Source organism: Strongylocentrotus purpuratus, unplaced genomic scaffold, assembly GCF_000002235.5.
Source record: "Strongylocentrotus purpuratus isolate Spur 01 unplaced genomic scaffold, Spur_5.0 spur5_scaffold_6, whole genome shotgun sequence".
In the NCBI taxonomy this organism is placed as follows: Eukaryota; Metazoa; Echinodermata; class Echinoidea; order Camarodonta; family Strongylocentrotidae; genus Strongylocentrotus; species Strongylocentrotus purpuratus.
Genome location: NW_022145612.1, coordinates 14,202,218 through 14,224,082, shown reverse-complemented (window position 1 = coordinate 14,224,082; position 21,865 = coordinate 14,202,218). Strand labels below are relative to the sequence as shown.

The 21,865-nt window shown below is 35.7% G+C and overlaps 1 protein-coding gene and 1 long non-coding RNA gene across 2 annotated transcripts; both read right to left on the bottom strand.

Annotated features, from left to right (window-relative positions):
* Positions 1-4,697: 4,697 nt before the first annotated feature.
* Positions 4,698-7,155, bottom strand: LOC105444663. Its single transcript, XR_004066796.1, has 4 exons — positions 7,075-7,155; positions 5,778-5,871; positions 5,427-5,477; positions 4,698-4,858 (listed from the first exon to the last, which is right to left on the bottom strand). It is a non-coding gene; the product is annotated as an uncharacterized LOC105444663 (long non-coding RNA).
* Positions 7,156-7,921: 766 nt separating this feature from the next.
* Positions 7,922-21,268, bottom strand: LOC115918209. Its single transcript, XM_030973160.1, has 5 exons — positions 20,220-21,268; positions 19,123-19,245; positions 13,344-13,519; positions 12,254-12,385; positions 7,922-8,293 (listed from the first exon to the last, which is right to left on the bottom strand). Exons 1-5 carry the CDS (start codon positions 20,473-20,475, stop codon positions 7,922-7,924), a joined length of 1,059 nt encoding a protein of 352 aa, XP_030829020.1. The 5' UTR covers positions 20,476-21,268.
* Between the last annotated feature and the right edge of the window lie 597 nt (positions 21,269-21,865).

The following is a 21,865-nucleotide window of genomic DNA, read 5'->3' as shown; positions in this document are numbered from 1 at the left end:
ATACAATAATAACGTACGTAACGTACTCATCAATACAAGATTATTAGTATAGAAGCGCCATGGAATTGTATATCATAATGCCTCAGTTTCTTCTTCTTTAAGCAATCCCATAACGCATTTATATCAATACCATTAATCATTTACAGTGAGAAAAGAAAGATTGAAAACAACAAATACTTGACAACTCTGACTAATCAGATGATATCGTCCTATTTGGTACCAACCAGATAGTTGGAGTATGATAAACCAATAACAGAATGGGAATACCCCCTTATTCCACCGATTTGTTTGTTTTTAGTATTAGTGACTCGTAATTTTAAAAAAAAATTGTTTTTATAGCATTTAAGTTGATAACAATCAATATGTCAATATCACTTTGACTCTCTCCTTTCGTAATTAAGTCAATCTTGTGTTAGATCAAGTTCAAAGGCTGCCCTAGGATATTTATAGAAGACTCAATTAAGCATTACTGTTTTGTTATTATTATCATTATTATTATTTTTATCATTATCATTAGCATAATTATTTTTAATGAATATAGAAAGCGTATACAGCATTATAGTGCTCAGATGACATGCTTTAAAGATCTTTATTGCTTTCTGTATTAAATGCTTTATCTTATGATGATGACGGCAACATTTTAGAACGAAACGATAATATGAAGGTTGGCACATGAGCAGTTTCTACTCTCCTAAAGTATTATACACGTATAATAATAATAATAATAATAATATTGCTTATATAGCGCTTAATACGTCGGGAATATCCGAGTTTTTAAGCACTTTACATTATTACCCCCGGTCATCGGATTCTAGCTTGCCCGCACACAATGTATGCACTTTCTCCACTCCCTGGGGAGCATTTCAACAAGAGCTACTAGGCTCAAATTGCTAAGCATACCACATTGGCTTTCGTATAACATGTTCGTTGCTGGGGCGTTGTACTTTTTCGCTGCTTTTAAGAATGCACTTGCTTACGTCATGCTTTGATTTTCTTTTAATTTAAGAATTGATGAGTGGAAAAATCTATACAAACTTTTCTAAGCACCTTGACCATATTTCGTCTTAAAAAAAGAAAGAAATGTAACAAGAATAAATAGATATTCTTTATACAGTTAAAAAGAGGCATAAAATATATTCAGTCCAGTGTGTTCATTTCCTCTTTATGAACCTCTTTTCAATGAAATATTTTGTGCATAAGGTGGCAGAAAAATAATATACAGAACTTCGAGCATTATACGATAGCAGTATTGCCCAATTTATGAAATAAAAGTGAGATTTATATAAAATTTCATTTAAATCATTATAGTGTAAAAAGAAAAAATTATTGTTCGTGGTAAAACGATTCTCTGAAAATGGTTCCGTTGAATTACTTTGATCAACGAAAGAAACTTCTTCAGGGAGCAAAGTAAGTGTCAGTGTAATTAAGAGTAAATGGCCGCTATCCATATTTATACCACAGCATAATATTTCAAGTAATGCAATACAACATGTACAATGAAAGACTCCCTCTATCTTAATACGTACATTGTGTTAAAGCTCACATGACAATAAAATAAATGAGTAGCTCGATTTTTGACAGGTTGTAATAAAATATTCCAATCTGTCAAGATGGCTTTAAAAACATAATGAAGGCACGAATGCTGGTAAATGCACACCTCGAACCAAATTTTAATCATATTTGATGTTTAAATTAGCAGACTAAAAAAAGAAAACAGTAGCAAATATTTGCCAATTTGAATTTGAACCGTAACAGTAATATACACTTTCATAAAACGTGAATTTTAGATATTGGGACGAAGTTTGACGATCGAAGTAATCTAAGACAATAAAACAAGATGAGAGTACAAACAGAAAAGAAATAGACAATTATTTTCATAAGGGAGTCGCTTTATGGGAATGATAGAACATTGAATTACTGCAATTACGTTCTAAAAACACGTTTTAAAAATTGGTGTAGCTCCAGGGGGCACCCCCCCCCCCACAACAAACAAACAAACAAAATTATACACAATTATAACCAAAAAAAAAAAAGGAAAAAAGTGAAACGAAGAAGACGAAAAGGACGAGAATAGAATACGCTTTGACCGCCTCCCGCACCCTTCCGCTGATAAGTAACCTTGTAAAATACGCATTTCATCTCAAACCATGGACCTACTAAGAATGCTTAAAGTAGATATTCATTGATTTTAAAAACTAACTTTATTTTCATTATTGCAAAGTTGAAACTGTGATTCGACAAGGTTATCAAAATTCAATGCTTGGAAACATTCGAAGTAATGATTATTATAAATTACAAAACGCTTAAATACAGCCCCAACATAGCACCTGAAGAGCTCTCCGAACGCTGCTGAGATGTGTGAGATCACAGTATGAACATGACTTGCACAAGCAGACGATGCCCCATGACATCTCACACATTTTCAGTGCCTGTGTTTTCATCTTCTTTTGAGTTCTTTCTCTTACTTCACTAGCGTCAGGTTAAATGTATAATCTATTGCCTCACTCTAAACTCCGCGCATGGTTTTGTTTTGATGAAAAATGCAGCGATACAAAAATAAAGGAATCTGTCGCTTGTAAACAAAATAAGACGCCATTGTATATTCAGCTGCACACACCGGGGTATGTTCGGCCTTTCAAGAGAGAACAAATGCCGTCCTTAATATCATTCCGGGGGGTTTTCAATTTGAAAGTCTGGTTTCTTTGATTGTTAATTAACCCCTATCCTGTGTATTTACAAGCAAAATATGTTAGTTATCAGAATCGGGTCATATCCCCTTTTGAATGGTTTGAAATGCTATTACATTTATCTACACTAAACTCATTATAATTGGAGAAATAATAGCTTTGCAATTATGTTCATTCTCTATGGGATGTCGTCTGCTTAGGTAGTGTTGGTCCATATAGTGACGTCATTAAACATCGTTATTTTTCCGGCGATTCTCTCGTATATCCCAGCTGCTACGGAGGTGGTTGTATTTGTATTTTTATAAATCCCCCGATATGTAGTTGACCTATAACTTGTACGATGGCCATCTGTTAGCTTACCAGTTTTTAGTGATACATTAGTTGGCATATTTGTGATTTTCTTTGAATTTCACCTTTAAACCAATGCCTCCAATTGTTTCATTGCCCTCTCAATGGGTGGACTCATAGTACGCTACTGCAGCCCTATGGTTTTTCTATTGTTGAATGCGTGTGTTGACTCATGACGTTCAATCCACTTCTTTTGAAGAGAGACAAATTACAGTGCCATCTTATTCTTATACCACAATAGTACAATCCTTGTTATTGTTGAGCTATATTTTGAACACGATATTTTACTGTAGCGTGTATGTAAGCATCCTATCTTCCCACCTGTATATTTACATCCCTCTGTCATCAAAATCTGTTTTACTCTTACAGTTACATTCAATCACCATCACCATTCCCTTTACCTTTATATTCACTTTCCCCAACTTTAGTTTCTTTTGTTCCCCCTTTCATGTTCATCCCATTGTTCAGTAGTCTTGTTCTTTCCAGTGTGGTTGGTTAAGCCCTCGATCAGTATTCATAGCAGATCATTTATAATTATGCACAAAAATCTATGGTTATTTATGTACCTTCTTTCATTTACAAGCTCTGTTATTTGAATATTTTTATTTACAGTTGTGATACAAATGTATTAGATAATGCAAAAAAACGACTGAGATTGCAAGCATTGCATAATCACAGGCAAGCAAGGAGTGAACATGTGTTTCTTATTTTCTGCAAGTAAGAGCCACGCCTTGCCTTAGCTGCGTATTTAGACCACCCTAAATGATCACAAGTCATGATAGTCTGGGAGAAATGACCAATCCCATCCAATGGCGTCATAGCAGTGGATTTTAGCGAGTTGTCAACTCGTCAATTTTGATTGTCAGTTTGCGTGCCTGGAAACGCGTCATTCCAAGTTCTTTCATCATCATCTCTTCATCAATGCTCATCAGAAGGACACCATCCACACTCTCTTCCAGGAAACGACTGACACAATTATCAAGGTTAAGACTCTTCAAGAGAACAGCGACGTTTTCCTTGGTGAAGGTATTCAAGTTAGTGTCGGGTGTGGCGTACATGACGGGATTGAATGAATGGTTAGGAGACAGTGGGCTAACAGAAGATTTCTGAGCTCTAAACTTGGCAGGGGGTGGTGGAACTTCGTCGTATGGCAAGTCGTATTCAGATATTTTGGAAGATTGGGTAACGGGCACATTCCGAGGTTCCGGTAGGGGTGGGAGAGGAGGTGCTAAGTCCGGTAGGTCATATTCAGAGACTGGGGCAGATGTGAAAGCGAACTGACCTCCAGGTGAGATAGAGTGAGGATGAGAGGGTCTGGCTGTCATGGAACGCTTGAAGCTATCTGTCTGCTGAGACAGTGGTAGTGACATTAAGTCCGAACTCTTCAGACTTGGATGCGGTTGTAAGGGCTCCGTTGGCAGGGGAACTCGACGTGCAGGGGAACTTATCTTTGTTGGGGATTTCAGACGCGGTCTCAGAGATGGATTCTCTTTGTCTGCTCGCATGGATATAGGAAGTGGATCGTATTCAGCTCTTGGGTCTTTGTGTTCTGTGCCTCTCGGTAAAGTTGATATCCCTGGACAAGCAGGAACACTTGGGAGGGGAATGTTTGGGGGTCTTAATGTTGAAGTTTTCTTAAGCGTCGTCTCAGTTGGTGGACGCTTTGGTAAAATGTGATGTTCTTTACCATGTGAATGCTTCGAGGTATTCTTATGACCTGGTACCATTAAGTCATAGCAATCTTCTTCGTCTCTCAGTGCCTCCAATGTTTGATCTATCTCAGAAAGTTTTTTAGTTTGTTTATCGAGCTTGGACTGGAGAATCTGGAGAAAAGTTAAGACCATAGGCACAAGATGAGAGTGATAAAATTACATTATTCAAGTTCTATTTCTGAACAAAAATTTAAACAAGATGTCTTACAAATCGTGTCGTAGTTTAGGATTTGAGACACTATGTTCTCAAAGATACACTATTAACCTTTATCAACTGATATGTTTTTATTTTAAGATATTTCATAGATCCATAGCCCCGCACCCTACCCTACGTAGAAGAGCGTATATCATTTTTGTTTATTTGCTCACTATTCACTCCTCACCTCTCTGTACCCCTCCCCAATACGAAAGTCTTGATTGATATTTCGGGGGGGGGGGGGTACTTTTAGGAAGAAGGACCCTTTTCTGACAATCTTTGCGTTACCGTTAGCAAGGTTTGAGGGATAACTGACTTCCTTTTTATAAGAATTACCCTGTTTGGAGGAGGTGTTTCATGACCTATAAAGTCTACACGTACATCTAGCAGATAGCGGAAAAGAAAGGTAAAGGCTGAAAGTACTAAAATCAGACTCAACACGGCTATGTACAACAATCTATGAAGGCTGATATACTTATGTACCTTGTTTTGCTCCTGCAATGATCGATTCTCCTTATCCTTTGTTTGAATTTCCTGATGGATTTAAGCAGAAAAATCAGAACAAATATCAATATCATTCAAACAACTGTAGCGGGAGTGAGTTTCTAAAAGGCGAAGAAGTGTGAGTGCACGAAAAGTCCGTCCAGCGAGTAGTTTCTGATGGTTAATGAGACTGAACGTCCTCAAGACCAAAAATTTATCAGCGTCATAGTTTTCTTTACCGTATTTACTCCATTTTACTATATATTTTAGGCTAGATGGCATGATGAGTTCGGTCGCAGATTTCAACAAAGATGGGAGATTATCAGATTTATTAAAGGGAAATGAACTTACCAAGACTTTTTCTGCCAATAGATTCTTTAGTTCTTTTTCTAAGTCAGTGCTGGCTAGACCAATCGACGTTCGATTGGATGACTTTGGTTGGACACTGCAGGAGGCACGCAAGACCGGGATAAAAAACAAACAAGTTGAAACACACTCACCAGCAGATATGATATTTTCACGGTATGTCTAGCAATACAGGTCATTAAAGGGATAGTTGAGTTCTGTTTTCAGACCGCAAACGCCTTCAAAGTGCATGGATATTGCTCTTATTCTTTTCTATGATATTTCTAGTGCCCTTTTAGAACCTAAAATTGATATGAAGGTAATTTTAGACCCCAAAATGTGTGAAATTTAGCCAATACGATCATACCAATTCAGCTCCACTTTAAAAAAAAACACGGTGACCGTTAATTAATTATTTAATTAAAAATAACAATACATGGGCCAGCTGGTTGTGCGTAATAATATTATAAGCAGCACGAGAATGCCAACAAAAAAGCCAACTTCGGTATTGGTTGAAATACGACGTAAAAGGCGTTATTTCGTTTTTTTTTCAACGGTTTTTTCAAATTTTTTCAAAATATCTGATATTTGTGGTGGTACACAAGTATTAGAAATCGTTATAATTTAGCCGTCTCTGAACCGATTTTGATCAAACAAAGATGATTTTGTCATTTAAATATTATGTTCTTTCAAATGTGACGCTCAGTTTTTCATAATCACACAAAAAAATTATTTTGTGTAGCGCCCTCTGCAACAAAACTCAACTATCCCTTTAAAGGACAGCCTTAATACGGCCTTAATATCGGTGAATAACATAATTATATACTAACTGTTCTACCTGCATAAAAAGTTATGATGAAACCTTTTACAAGAAGCTAAAAGAAGAAAAATGAGAAGTCTTACATACGAGTTTTAAATTAGCTTAAGTCAAGTATCGATAAGTTTTGGAGTTGCGTCTCATATTAGAACGTATTACGCGAGAGGTCACTAAAACTATTTTTTTTCTCGTTTCATTTAGAATGCTTTTCCAAAATCAGGAAGTAATAGAACCTGGTGAATTATCAAATTATTTGATAATAATTTCACATACAGATGTTACATACAAATTTACAAAAAATTGTAACATGAATGCTATATAGCCTTCTTGATTGTTAAATGGAAATGTTAGATTCAAGTACACTGACTGTACAGATTTTTGTTATTTATATGCTATGGTCTTAGCAAACCGTCTCTTAGCGTGTAAAAGGTTACTATGTAAACGTTTTTCTTAATGCAGTCTCTGACGATGTGGGTCTATACTTACACATCATAATCGCCTACTTTCTCCTCTTGACTGTTGGACCTGATACTGAAACTTGGTCTAGACGGAACTGGTGGTTCTAGACCTAAAGGAGTACCCGAGGGACAGTCTATCGGACTGAGCGGAAGATGGCTTGGCGAAGTACTGGGAATATGGCCTGGAGATCGTGGTGGTCTAACTGGTAGCGATGGCGCCATATACGGTAGTGGAGAGCACTGGCTCTTTAAATGATTCAATTCTGATTCTGCTCGTTTGAGATCTGCCATCAGACTTGCAATCTTCTTCTGCATTTCCACATTCTCTTGTTCAGCAATTTCATTGATCAGTAACTTGGCTGCATGAGTGAAATTAGGAAATGAAATTACATTATGAACTTTTGTTCTGGAAAGACGGGGAGCTTTGAGTTTAATATCATTCTTTTCATAACAGTATGATTTTGGAATGATCTAGAGAAAGCAAATCTTTGTAGAGTCTCATTCCAGTTACATAAATGATCTGCTGTCAGGGAAATAAAATTGGGTTGACTTGTTTCGTTCAACATGTTCAAAGGTAACCAAGATTCTTAAATGATAATGTAAATTTCATCCTCTCCGTTGCATTGTGCATATCCAAATAGTCAATGCCCATTTGCCATTTATGTTAACGTGTCATTTAAACAAATTGTAATGTGGTGAACGGATGAAGCTTATTGGGATAATAAATGCGGTGTTTGCAATAAAGGATGGTGGTGATTTAAAAGTACTTTTAAGAGGCGTGGTATATAAGACGATTCCACAAATTATAAATTTATATTTTCACCCCCTCCCTCAATCTCGATCCTCTCCACACAAGTGATCTGCTACCTTCTGAGTCAATCCGACAGAAAATGCAACCTATAATACGACTTGCCTTCTTGGCTTTTCAACCATTCGTCAAAAACTGCCTTCTTCGGCTGTGGCACTGCCTTCATAGCTGTATATGGAAGGGTAACCGAAGACAAGCCTTTCATGCACATTGATGTATTGACAAGCGGATACAAGGGCATCACCAAAGAGGGGATGGTATTCCAATGAGGAGTGATGCCGTCCAGTTCGAGGGGTGTACTGAAGGGGAAAGCAAGGACTGCTCCGTCGCGCGCCCGTGTAGCTATAACACGCTCTCTTTTGATGAGGCACTCCAGTCGAAGCTCAAGCTCTGTTGGACGCCTCCTCGAAGGCGACCCTGTGCTCACTGTTCGGACTCTCTGGTGATTAACAAAATGAAAACATGAACAACGACTGTGAATTGGGTTCATGCACGAATAACGGTAAAACGATTTACAGTTATATTGTTTACATTATCCGTCCCTCGGATAGGACGTTAAATGGAGGCCCCGCGTACATTTAAGAACTCACTGCACTATTCGTATAAGAGTAGGGGAAAACCCCGGTGTAGTGGTCCACCTGCACACCCCAATCAGTTATACCGGGAGAAGAGACCCGAGGGTTACAGTGATTCAGTTCACTTTTCACCTCCCAAGCCCAGGTGACGCCAAATACTTACTAGTATACTAATAGTTATACAGTGCGTCCCAGAAAAAACGAAACCGAGAAGTATTGATGTTCTATCATAACTTAATCACAACTATAATTAATGAATGATACATATTTGGAAAGCGTAGAGTCTCCTCTTTCATGTGATGCTACTCAGATAATGCATATTTCACGCGTGGGTGATTAAAAGGAATTTGAAGGAAGGAAACCAACAAGACATTTGGCGGGCTGTATCTGAATTTCGAAGAAAAATTCACATTTCTAGAAAGTTGAGTTTCTGCCCTTTCATATGACACCTCATTCAGGAAAATGAGAGAGGAATGACAAAGTTCTGTTTGTTTAAAGTAGTGCTTGCATTTCCATAATTTTATTAAACGAATTCGTTTTCACTGGCTGCCTGCCGTATCAATAAACGAAATTAACAAAAGACTTAACTCCGTTTCGTTGACAATCAGCCGTAGACGAGAGTCTTCATGCATGGCTGATTGTCAACGAAACGGAGTTACGTCTTTTGTCAAATCTGCTTTTTGCTACGGCAGGCACCCAGTGAAAACGAATTCGTTTGTTAAAATTATGAAATTGTAAGGGCTACTTTAAACAAACAGAACTTTGTTATTCCTGGCTCATTTTTCTTGATTGAGGTATCATATGAAAGAGCAGAAAATGAACTTTTTAGAAATATGAATTTTTCTTCGAAATTCAGATACCGCCCGCCAAATGTCTTTTTGGTTTTCTTCCTTCAAATTGCTTTTAATCACTCATGCGTGAAATATGCATTATCTGAGTAGTATCACATGAAAGAGGAGACTCTAAGCTTTCCAAATATGTATCATTCATTAGTTATGGTTGTGATTAAGTTATGATAAAAACATCGATACTTCTCGGTTTCGTTTTTTCTGGGACGCACTGTATAGTATTCTCATTTGCCACATTACGTTTCCTTAGAATTCAAATCGGATATAATGACTATGAAAACCATGCCCGGGTGAGAATCGTCTACAGTGTTCACAAAGGTTTTGAAGAGAAGGTTGAGTTCTGGAAAAGATTTTTCTTTTAGTTATTCTGTGAGCTTCTACATTCTTTGTTTGTCAGTTTACAAGACCATCGTATAAATGTCCACTGAAAGGGATCGCTCTTCAAATTTCCTTATACTCCTAAATTTGACGGGAAATGCCGAAAAGTTTGCATCCAGAAATAATCGTAACTATGAGTACTCTGCTTTATTATAGAGTACAGCAACATTTTAATCAATTTCTTTTCATTATGATCATTTCAAGACCTCACAGTATATAACAACTGTCAAGTAGTACGTGATTGATTTTCCACGATGCTTCCAAGCAGTTTCTTTAATATGATCGCATGACCAACACTCTTTTTTATCTTTAGGCATATATAAAGAGTCATAAATCAAAGATATATCTATGGCACATATTGTTCAAAACCGCTGTTAACAACTTATTTCAAAGTGATGGCTTTGGCTTAATGCTGTAAAACCAATCAATAATTTTTAGAACAATGGCTTTATTTTACGACAAAAGGCCAAAGTGTTGAATCTATTGAAACTAGTAACCTATCCACTTGATAAAGAATTGTATCGAAACGTGTAGAATCTAGCAAGTATAATAAGCTGTCACGAAGTCTGTCAACAGTACTCATATAGTAAAGAACGAAAGGCTAAGATACACCAGGCCTTCTAATGGCGGCTCAGCTGCAGTCGGTGTAATGATATGATACTTTGTATTATTAAGAAGAGTATAAACATAATGAAGCTGCGCTATTTAAAAGGGCCTGTCATTATTATTTTGCGTGGATACAGTATGTTTGTGATGAAAAACAATCACGATATGCTAATATTCATTGAAAATGGTTATCGTTACGAAACGTTATACTCATGTCCATATCAACACCAATGAAAGAAAGGCAATGAGCATGCGTGTTGAGAGCCGCACCAGGTTTAGATAACTAAATTATTGAGCGATATTGTACATTACATTTCCTTTTGAATTATTCGATTAAAACAATTGAAAATAAAGTAACCCATTATTAGGCGAAAGAGACGGGCTCTTCTTCTTAGGCTACATAAACATGCAAGTAATCTATAATTTGTGGTTTTCTTTGTATGATACAAACGAAATTCACCATTAAGATAGTTTCTCGATATTTTGTCTGTGATTGCTATAGAGAATGCAAGCATTCATGTTAAGTGAAGGCAACATAATTGCAATCTAGGCTCTAAACCAAGTCCAACTTTAGAATCCCTGGAGACGGGTCGAGGGTAGCTTAAGTAGATCAGAGTATCGAAAACTCTTGAAAACTACGTATGTGCTGGACATCAAATCCATCATGTTTCTATGTGATTTAATTGGCTAACGCTCTAATATGCGTGGTTCAGAATATAATACAAAATTTGTTTAGCGGTGGATTTCGACTGTATGAGATATATTACCAACATGATGAAGAAATCATCTCAAGGGCAATGAATAATATACTGTACTACCCACAGAAATCATAACTGGATTATGAAATATGCAATTGGACAAAGCAGTTTTTGCCTCATGTTTATTTTTTTGTTAATGTGAATGCGATAGCACACTACCTTTCGTTAAAAATTTTCTTGACAAGTTACATATTACTGTTATGTTAGAGAGACTTTTGAAAGACGCGATCACTGTCATGTAGGTCATGCTAACTTCCGAATTCAAAAAGTAATCACAATATGATCGCAAATCCCGCCCCCCCCCCACTCCGGGATCGGAGGGACCGCATGCGTGTTCCCAAAATGTCCGGTAAAGGGGTACTTTTCACGCACCAAACTCAGGCTCGTAGTACACAAAATTCCGGCCCGTATTGACTTTACACACCGGACTTAGGTTTTTTTTTTCTCAAAAGGAGGGAACATGCATATGCGTACCCTTAAAGGTACTATGTCCCTTTTGCAGCCAACCTCAAATTCTGTAAAACTTTGCAGGAATTATGAATATATCATGTATGTCCTATCTGTGAAATTTAAACATTAGCAGTGTCCTTATATTCAAATTATGTAAAGAAACCCGTTTACTTGCTAGACTTCACTGTCAGACACTATTGAGTGACTGACTGGCTTTTTTTCTTCTTTGGTAATAACATACATGAAAAGAGTTGTAAAGGGTACATGAGCATTTGTCTACATCAATAACCCACTTCTTATGATGGCCAAGATTAAACTGATTGAATCTTTGTGCAGCATAAAACGTATGACCATTCGGTTCAATTGTCTGAAAATCAAGACTATTACTTTTGGGCTCTATAGCCCTAAAGTCGATTTGACAACTAATAGTCGTTATTTTCCCACTTGAAGACATTTTCAAGCCCCACCTTTTTTAGGGAAGTTCTAAATTAGTATTATCTTTCAAATGCAGTTGGAATTTAACTTTTTCATTTATTTGGCCTGCAAATGGGACATAGTACCTTTAATAACACTGAGTGGGGGGGGGGGGCGAGTCGCAAACACTTTTTTTTTTAATCAAGCACTTTATTATTATGTATTACTTCAAATAATGTGCGAACATAACAATGACATAATTTTTATAGCACGTGCTCAAAGCATGATTTCCATGGGCAATACGACCAGGACATTGAAACTGAGTTGAATTCTTGAAAGTCTTTGCTATCGTGCTTTACATGTAACATACCACTGGCAGTTTGTGTTTGATGACCTGTGACAAGGATAGATGTTCAGAGATGATCTGAGTGGTATAGACTGCCTCATCCTCCATGCCCCGAATCCGCTGTGCTTCACCCATGATCTTTCCTACAACATACAACTGTGAAATCAAAAGAATGCATAATTGGTCAGGCATTAGGACTCAGTGTTACAGCATAACAAAAATTGTTTTAATTAGATTATAACCGTACTATGTTTAAAACACAGTGACTCAGCATTTTCTTTCCTTATCAATATATTATATATTGAATGAATCCGTTCATTACAACTACAGGAATCATCATATTGTATGCCTATATAATGAGGAGCGCTGTAGTATATAGGTCTTGAGTTTGGTCCTCGCTCAGTGCTTGAATCCTTGGACAATGCATTTGCTTATAATGTCCCTCCCCACCCAGGTGTATGGGTACCTGGCGATGGAGGGGAAATAATAATTAATAAATTACAGATCACTCAGGCAGATACTGATATGATAAACTTTCGGTTGTCTTCTTGTTCTATTTGTTCAGACATGATCTTGTTCTTGTTCTTGTACTTTTTCTTGTACTTGTACTTGTTCTTGTTTTTGTTTTGTTTCTTCTTAATATTATCATTATTATTATTATTATCATTTTTGTTGTTGTTGGTGGTGTTGTTATTATTTATCATCATCATCATCTTCATCATCATCATCATTATCATCATCATCATTATCATCATCATCGCCATCATCATCATCATTACCATCATCATCATCATCATCATCATCTTCATCATCATCATCATCATCATCATCTTCATCATCATCATCATCATCATCATCATCATTATCATCATCATCGCCATCATCATCATCATCATTATCATCATCATCGCCATCATCATCATCATTATCATCATCATCACCATCATTATCATCATCATCACCACCATCATCATCATCATCATTTATTATAAATGTTATTACTGTAACAATTATTATGAATATCATTATTATTGTTATCATTATCGTTATCATTATTTGTTGAGTCTGCACAAGAATGAACTCCCAGAGAATGACGCAAGTCCCTAATAATTACCTCATCATTGCGTCCCTTGTTCACTCCTTCTATAGTGATGATATCATCTTGTTCTTTGGTATCGTCTTCATCCGTCTCATCACAGTATCCAATCAAAACCCGGACCACCTGTGGCAGAGGGTTTGCTTTCACTAGTTCCATGGTTCCTCTATACTCCTTACCATCCAATCTCGGATCTGAGGTAAAAGATAAGAGTACAATTTTGTTTGTTTGTTTGTTTGTTTTTTGTTTTTTTCTGTTCCACATAACAAGGTTGTCTCATACATACTATTTAACAAGATTGTGCATTATAAAAAACAACGGTAAACATGTAACATAGATAAATAATAATGTGAAATATAGGGAACCTATTAAGAAGCAAAGCTTGCATATTATAGTTTCCCGAATAAATACAAAATATCGTAACTGAATTAGATAACAATAAGCTCGTTCAGCAGACCAATAACGAGCAAATCATGTTTTGGAAACAACCTATTTTCTTATTTTTGGGGTATAAAATAGCAAATACAATTCCAAGCAATTACGTTTTTTAATTTTGGAATAGAATTTAAACAGACAGCGAAGCCCTGTGAGCTTTTATTTCCGTATCGTTGTTTACACGCAGCAATTCATTGCATGGAATCATTAAATTATAACTTTATATAACGCAAATGATAAGTGCTGAACAATTGTATTTATTGTTATTGTCATCCTAATGACCAAAAAACATCAATAATAGATAACACTGCAAGGCCTTCAATCATAAGGATTTGCCTTGGATGGTTAGTTTACTTTGTTCATGTTTTATTTTTCATGCGGCTTATGTATCCTATTATTCCTCTCGAGATGTTACATCCGTCCTACTGGTCAGATAGGTAATGATAGGCATAAAGGTCTTCTGGGCATCGTTTCATGAAACCGTCGTAAATACAAGTTCACCGACATCCAGTTGAAACACATGCTAAATTTAATACACGCATTTCGGTGGGTTGGCAGCGAACTTGTATTTGTGGCGGTTTCATGAAACGCTACCCAGATTACTTGAATTTATTCATTGAACTTATGAAACGAATGTGAAAGCAATGTTGACTATCCAAAAAAAAAAACGTAACAATTATCAAATTATTTCTGTGTGATCTTGTACCTTTGCTTTACATACCTCATTCACTTATCTCGTTAACTCACTCTTAACCGAGTGAAGAACGATAACAAATCTTGGTTATTCTGGCTATTGTGTTTTTGTTTTTGTTTGAGCTAATGTCTGTCTGGTATCAGTTGCGTTGATCTATAAGTACTGGAGGTTATTGGGAACAACTATGACATCAGAGAAATAGACCGGATGGACTCTCACAGCCAATTCATTCAGAAAAAAATAAAGACAATAAAATTTGATCTATTAAAGTCAAATGAATGAATTAATTCCATTCATAATATTTAGGCATTACATTAATAGATCATGCACAAATATGCTCATTCTATTTATTGATATATGACACATTATACGACTATGTAGACAATTATTATACTTCCTCGTTACTATTAATCCAGTCAGCACGGCAAATGTCATTACATATACATCATTTCCTCTGTCCCAGAAATTAACAAGATATGGGGAAATTCTTATACCGTCAAATTATGCCAAAACAAATATACCTGATATTCGACAGGAAGCGAAGATCATTTTCAAATCATTATCTGGTCATTGTATATGAAACAATGGTGCAATGTTTCTTAAAATATCAATTTAATCCGAAATGATGTGATGGTGTAGGCTGGTAAAATATTAGGGGAAACTTGCACGTATGTCACTCTTAAAGTTAGAAATCAAACATTGCAACAAGGAAGTGTGCAACAACTGCTCTTCCAGCTACTACCACACCTATTACAAGAAGTTACCAAAGTTTGGTACAGTCTTTTTTTATACGCACTGTATATATATATATATATATATATATATATATATATATATATATATATACATATCAATTATCTTCAATTTGTGAATAAAACTTATGGTAGATTAGCCTTGTCCTTAACAAATAGATCAAAATCCATTAAAGTCGCCTACCAATATACTACTACTACTACTACTACTACTACTACTACTACTACTACTACTACAACTACTAGCACTAGTACTACTACTACTACTACTACTACTTCTACTACTACTACCGCTATTTCCACATATCTACTTTAAAAACATGTATAAAGCACGATAAACAAATATTTAAAAACAACAACATGGTTCAAGCAAATATACAAAGGAGAAAAGACTAATGATAGTGCGGGGAATTATACAAGTTTGGTAGAACTTGTGAACATGATCCCATCATCAGTGAAACAAAACTCACAACATAAGTACAGAAAATACTATAGTGAAAACCAATTAGCAAAGAGAATTGTAAATTAATAACCATATTTAGACTTTTTTAAACAATATATTATATTGCTCATATTATATCTAAGACTTATGGCAATAAATACTCATCAAACTTACGTTTGAAAGAGATTGAGGAATTTGAGTTCTTAATGTTTTCTGGTATATTGTTCAAGAAAAGAGGTACCTTACATGTAATTATTGATCTAGAAAAGGACGTACAACCATTATCAACTCGATATTCAAATGTGCTTCTAGTATTATAATCATGAAAATTGTAACAAGAAAACTGAGTTGTATATTTTGGTTTAGAGCTTCTTATTATACAAAAACACAACAATACCTCCATTATTGTAGTTATAGAGATCAAACACACAGGGAGAATATTAAAGGTAATACAAAGTTTTGGGAAATTTTGAAAATTGGGTGGACAGTGATTCTTTACAATGTTGATATATTTGGATGCCCCTGTGGATGTATTCTAAGCACTAGAAAATTATGCCTCTAAAACACTTCTGCTTTCGAGAAAAATTGAATATGAAAATTTACCGGTGCTCCCGGTAAATTTTGATAAATTTCAAATAGCGCCTACGGCTGTACAATGGTAGCTGCAACCATGAAAATCTCAGAATATGTAGTTGTGATATAATTTCCCAACGGGAATAGCTAATCGGTCAATTTTAGTCAAGAAACATAGTTTTATAGCTTAATTAATATCTTGACCTTGAGAGGGAGCTATACAACACAAAGAGTTTATAGTTTACAATTTATAACTTTAGACGCGACAACGATCACTGAATATTGTAGGATCGCATATGCTTCCAATATGTTCATTTGAACCAAATTCATGACCCCATACCAAAATTTTGTATTACCTTTATGCTTCTTAAAGAGAGGTGTGGAATGACTGCGGAAATCAGAGTTTGTGATTATCCTTACTATTTTATTTTTGTTATTTCAATAAGCTGTCAAGAAGAAATTTGATATTTGATTCCCATAAGATTATACCATAATTTAGATGAGGCAAAATAAAAGTATCGTTAAGCATCAATAATTTATTGTGCGGTACAAATTCTCTGAACCTAATATATAATAACGCCAATATTCCTAGAAATCTAGTTCGATATCTATTTTACATGACTTTTTTTTTTACTTGAAGTCGTCATCTATATCAATACCTAAACATTTAACAGTTTTTACTCGTTTAGTTGTATGAATTTATTATCAATATATAGGTTTATACCCTATACAACTATAAAACCGCCACCATCATTACTGCTCCTACTACTGCTACTGCTACTACTACTACTACTACTACTACTACTACTACTACTACTACTACTACTACTGCTGCTACTACTACTACTACTACTACTACTACTATTACTACTACTACTACTACTACACTCTAAAAACTGAAATGTTAATTCACCATTTAAAAGGGCCGAGGAGTGACCACTCAACACTTTAAAGGTTGAATCTAGCATGATAAAAGAAACAATCTGATATTTTGAAAGAGTGGTCACTCCTCGGCCCTTTTAAATTGACATTTAACATTTCAGTTTTTAGATTGTACTACTACTACTACTACTACTACTACTACTACTACTACTACTTCTACTCCTACTATTATTACTACTGCTACTATTACTACACTACTACTACTACTACTACTACTACTACTACTACCATTACTTATACTACTGCTGATATTAATTCTACTACTACAACCGCCACCATTACAGCCACTACCACCATCATTACCAGTATACGACAACAACAAATACTAGTTCTACTACCAATACTACTACTACTACTACTACTACTACTACTACTACTACTACTATAACTACTACTACTACTATTTCTACTACTTATTATGCTACTATTACTAACCCTGCTTCTACTTCTACTACTACTACTACTATTACTACTACTACTACTACTACTACTACTACTTCTACTACAGCTACTACTACTACATACCTTCTAATACTACTATTTCTACTACTACTACTTCTACTGCTACAAATATTACTACTACTACTCCTGCTACTACCAATACTACTACTACTACTACTATTACTACTACTACTACTACTACACTCTAAAAACTGAAATGTTAATTCACCATTTAAAAGGGCCGAGGAGTGACCACTCTTTCAAAATGGTGGATTAACACTTTGAACATGCTCGATTCAACACTTTAAAGGTTGAATCTAGCATGATAAAAGAAACAATCTGACATTTTGAAAGAGTGATCACTCCTCGGCCCTTTTAAATTGACATTTAACATTTCAGTTTTTAGAGTGTACTACTACTACTACTACTACTACTACTACTCCTACTATTATTACTACTACTACTATTACTACACTACTACTACTACTTCTACTAATACTACTACTACTACCATTACTTCTACTACTGCTGATATTAATTCTACTACTACAACCGCCACCATTACAGCCACTACCACCATCATTACCAGTATACGACAACAACAAATACTACTTCTACTACCAATATTACTACTACTACTACTACTACTACTACTACTACTACTACTACTATAACTACTACTACTACTATTTCTACTACTTATTATGCTACTACTACTAACCCTGCTTCTACTTCTACTACTACTACTATTACTACTACTACTACTACTAATACTAATACTACTACTTCTACTACAGCTACTACTACTACATACCTTCTAATACTACTATTTCTACTACTACTACTACTTCTACTGCTACAAATATTACTACTACTACTCCTGCTACTACCAATACTACTACTACTACTACTACTACTACTGCTAGTAGTATAGTAGTAGTAGTAGTAGTAGTAGTACAGCTACTACTACTGCTACTTCTACTTCTATATTACTACTTCTATTTCTACTGCTGCTGTTGTTGTAATGACTGCTATTACTACAACCGCTACTACTTCAACTACTTATATTGCATTACTACTACTTCTACTTCTACTATTATTATTACTACAACGACTGCTTCCAGTATCTCTACTACTTCTACTACTACTTCTATTACTACTACTTCTACTACTACTACTACTACTACTACTACTACTACTATTACTTCTACTACTACTATAACTACTACTACTAGTATTTCTAATACTACTATTCATTTTACTTCTGCTACTGGTATTACTGAAATTCCCGAAAGTCGTCTACTATTACTATCACTACTGCTACTACTACTGCTACTAATATTGCTACTACTACTACTCTACTGCTGTTATTACTACTACATCAATACTTAATATACCACTACTACTACTACTACTACTGCTGCTGCTACTGCTATTACTACTACTACTACTACTACTACTACTTCTACTACTACTACTGATAATACCAGTACTACAACAACTACTACTTCTACTTACCTAGCGGTAACATTTGATATAGTTGATTGGAATGAACTGGGAGGTATAACGTGTTCCCAGTTGGTCCTAACGCCTTGACTACTTGCTCTTTATCAGTGCAGTGTATCATCAAAATATCACCTCCTGTAAATAATTTGAAAGAGTTCTATTTAATAATAATAATAATAATAATACATTTAAAGAGCGCAGAAACTATCCAACATTAAGTATATATTCTACTGCGCTACAAGAGCTCCTGATATGCTTAGATTTACAATTCATTTGATTAAAGGTTATTTCAATATATTGAGCTAGTTGCGATAAAACGTTTCTTAATTCTCGTTGTACTTGAGGCGTCTTTTTTTTTACTGCGTTATTATTACTAACTCTAATAAAGGTAGTCAGTTCATGTGACATGACTTCAATTCGGTGTTTCAATCGACATACCCCTTTCTTCTTTCTTTCTTGATTTGATTTTGTTTGGCAATTAGTCATAAGTGACTTTTTTTGCGAAACATTCTTTTATGAAGTATATATATGTATATGTACAATTACATGACATAAATAACAATTTTTTTTGGATTTTTTTTCCCATCCTTTTTTTCTCGCTTTTTCTCTTTAGTTTAAGAGAAAATTATACAAATAAATACATTTTGGACAGGACGGCCTATCTGTAGTATATAGGTACTTTGAACTTGCTATATAGTCGCTGACGCAGTCGTAGGCCGAAGTCAGCAGAACGAGACATTGTGTGAACAGGAAAGATATTGCATGATTACTTCACAAACACAAATTCAAGTTAATATTGCCGATTCGCAAATGCAGCATTTCGTATGACCCCCCGCCTTCCTCACAAACACACACTCAAAATAATGTATTTAATCAAAAGTCAAAAGGTATTATAATTCAGTTTATAACATCATATGCAATCTTACATAATGTGTGATTGTAAAGAACATCTGTAGAGTCTTAAACGAAAAAATATAGATGATTTATTTGATTATTAAATAATTAAATGTTGTCCATCAAAATCTCTGAATAAATATCCTTTCCTCTGCTAAAGTCCTATAGAAACGATTGCTATCAATCAATAAAAAAATCCCTCTATTCATATTTACCTTTACAATCGGCATTTTTGATCTCTGGGTCACTCCGTACCTTGACGCAGATCGGCAGTCGCCCTGCCTCGCGGATAAGATTCGCTAAATCCCCGGACTGAGATTCCGGCTGGATGTACCCATACTCGTCCTCATCGTCGGAATCATCGGAATTGTTTTGTGGTTTACTGCACGGTTGTGGAGATGCAGCAGGGCTGTGCGATGACTTGCGAGGGACGACCGGTCTTTTGGCGATCGGTGGCCTTTTCTCTGCCATGATTGAAGAGGCGAACTTCTTTATTGCTTCGAGTTACCTAAACATTAACTTCATGACAGTATTGCAAGAGAAACATACGGATCCACCCTCCTCTGATAGGATGTGATTGTGATATCATGCGGTAAAAGAGAAGCGGTGTCGAATTCAAATTCGGAGCAAATAATATTTATTCAAGCAGAATACAATTTCATAATGTTCGTTGATACCACTTTACAAGTTTTCAACAAGTTACCAATGCTGGTTTGTTTGAGTAACGCTGTACATTGGTCTCGACGAGTTTTGAAGACTGTTATTATTCTGGATATACGTTGATCACCGACGAGGTGTGTTCTCGTAGCTTACAAATCTTTCGCATTCACGGCAAATATACGGCAGAGTGATTACTGGTCCTCGTTCAGTCAACAGCTAAATCCAAAAGATGAAACATACATGATGTCAACGGGAAATGCTTCTACAAGCAAGAATAGTTCACTTGGAATCACCACACCGTTATCCTTCCCTTGGCTCAATAATGTGAAGAATACCGACACTTTATGTTTCAGCCTGGCACTCGAGTATTCATGAACAGAAACTCGAGGTTTCAAGGCAGACTCAGAGCTACCCGGAACAACATTATTATTTATTATTATCCACACTACTCTGCATTTATAGATACATTCAAAGAGTGTGTGGTATATTTCCGACGCTATGCGACGCGGGATGTGATTGTGAATGGTTATTCGTGCGATTGTGATAATAAACGGAATATGAAAACCCGTCATGCATTTAATAATCATTTACCCTGTCTCCCTTATTATTTCCTTCTTGTGTTACGAGCGGGTTTCGAGATTTAGGGCATACCACATGCTGTCTCAAAAGTGGTACATTTTAAACTGACTTTACTTCACGGTTCTTAATATTTATGTTAATATGATTTTAAGCCTGCATTCTTGTCCCTAAATATTCCTTTAAAAAAGATGACTCAGGTACGTTGAATTTCTAATATGGACAGGGGAGAATCATTGCGAGGAAATACGCAACTGAATCTAGAGCATCAAGTCGATAATTTTGGACTAAATTCTAAAACAAACTTGCTAAACTACCCGTGCAATGTTATATTGTGAAAATGAGAACAAATAGTCAAGTGTAGTTTCTGTTTCTGGTTAAGATGAATCCTGGAGTTTCAAAAATATATATTATATTTTCTCAACTCAAGTTTGTATTCAAATGTATAGATTAATAGATTAAGGTAAGGGTATACGAAGAGTAAGAGTGGCGTATCCACACCTTGACTGGGGGGGGGGGGGTGTAAGGGGCGCTGGCAAATCATCTGAGGCAACACAATGACTGTATTAAAGCAAGCAACCTTTTTTTTCCCCTTCTCCCTGCTACTTTGTCGGACTGGAGTAAT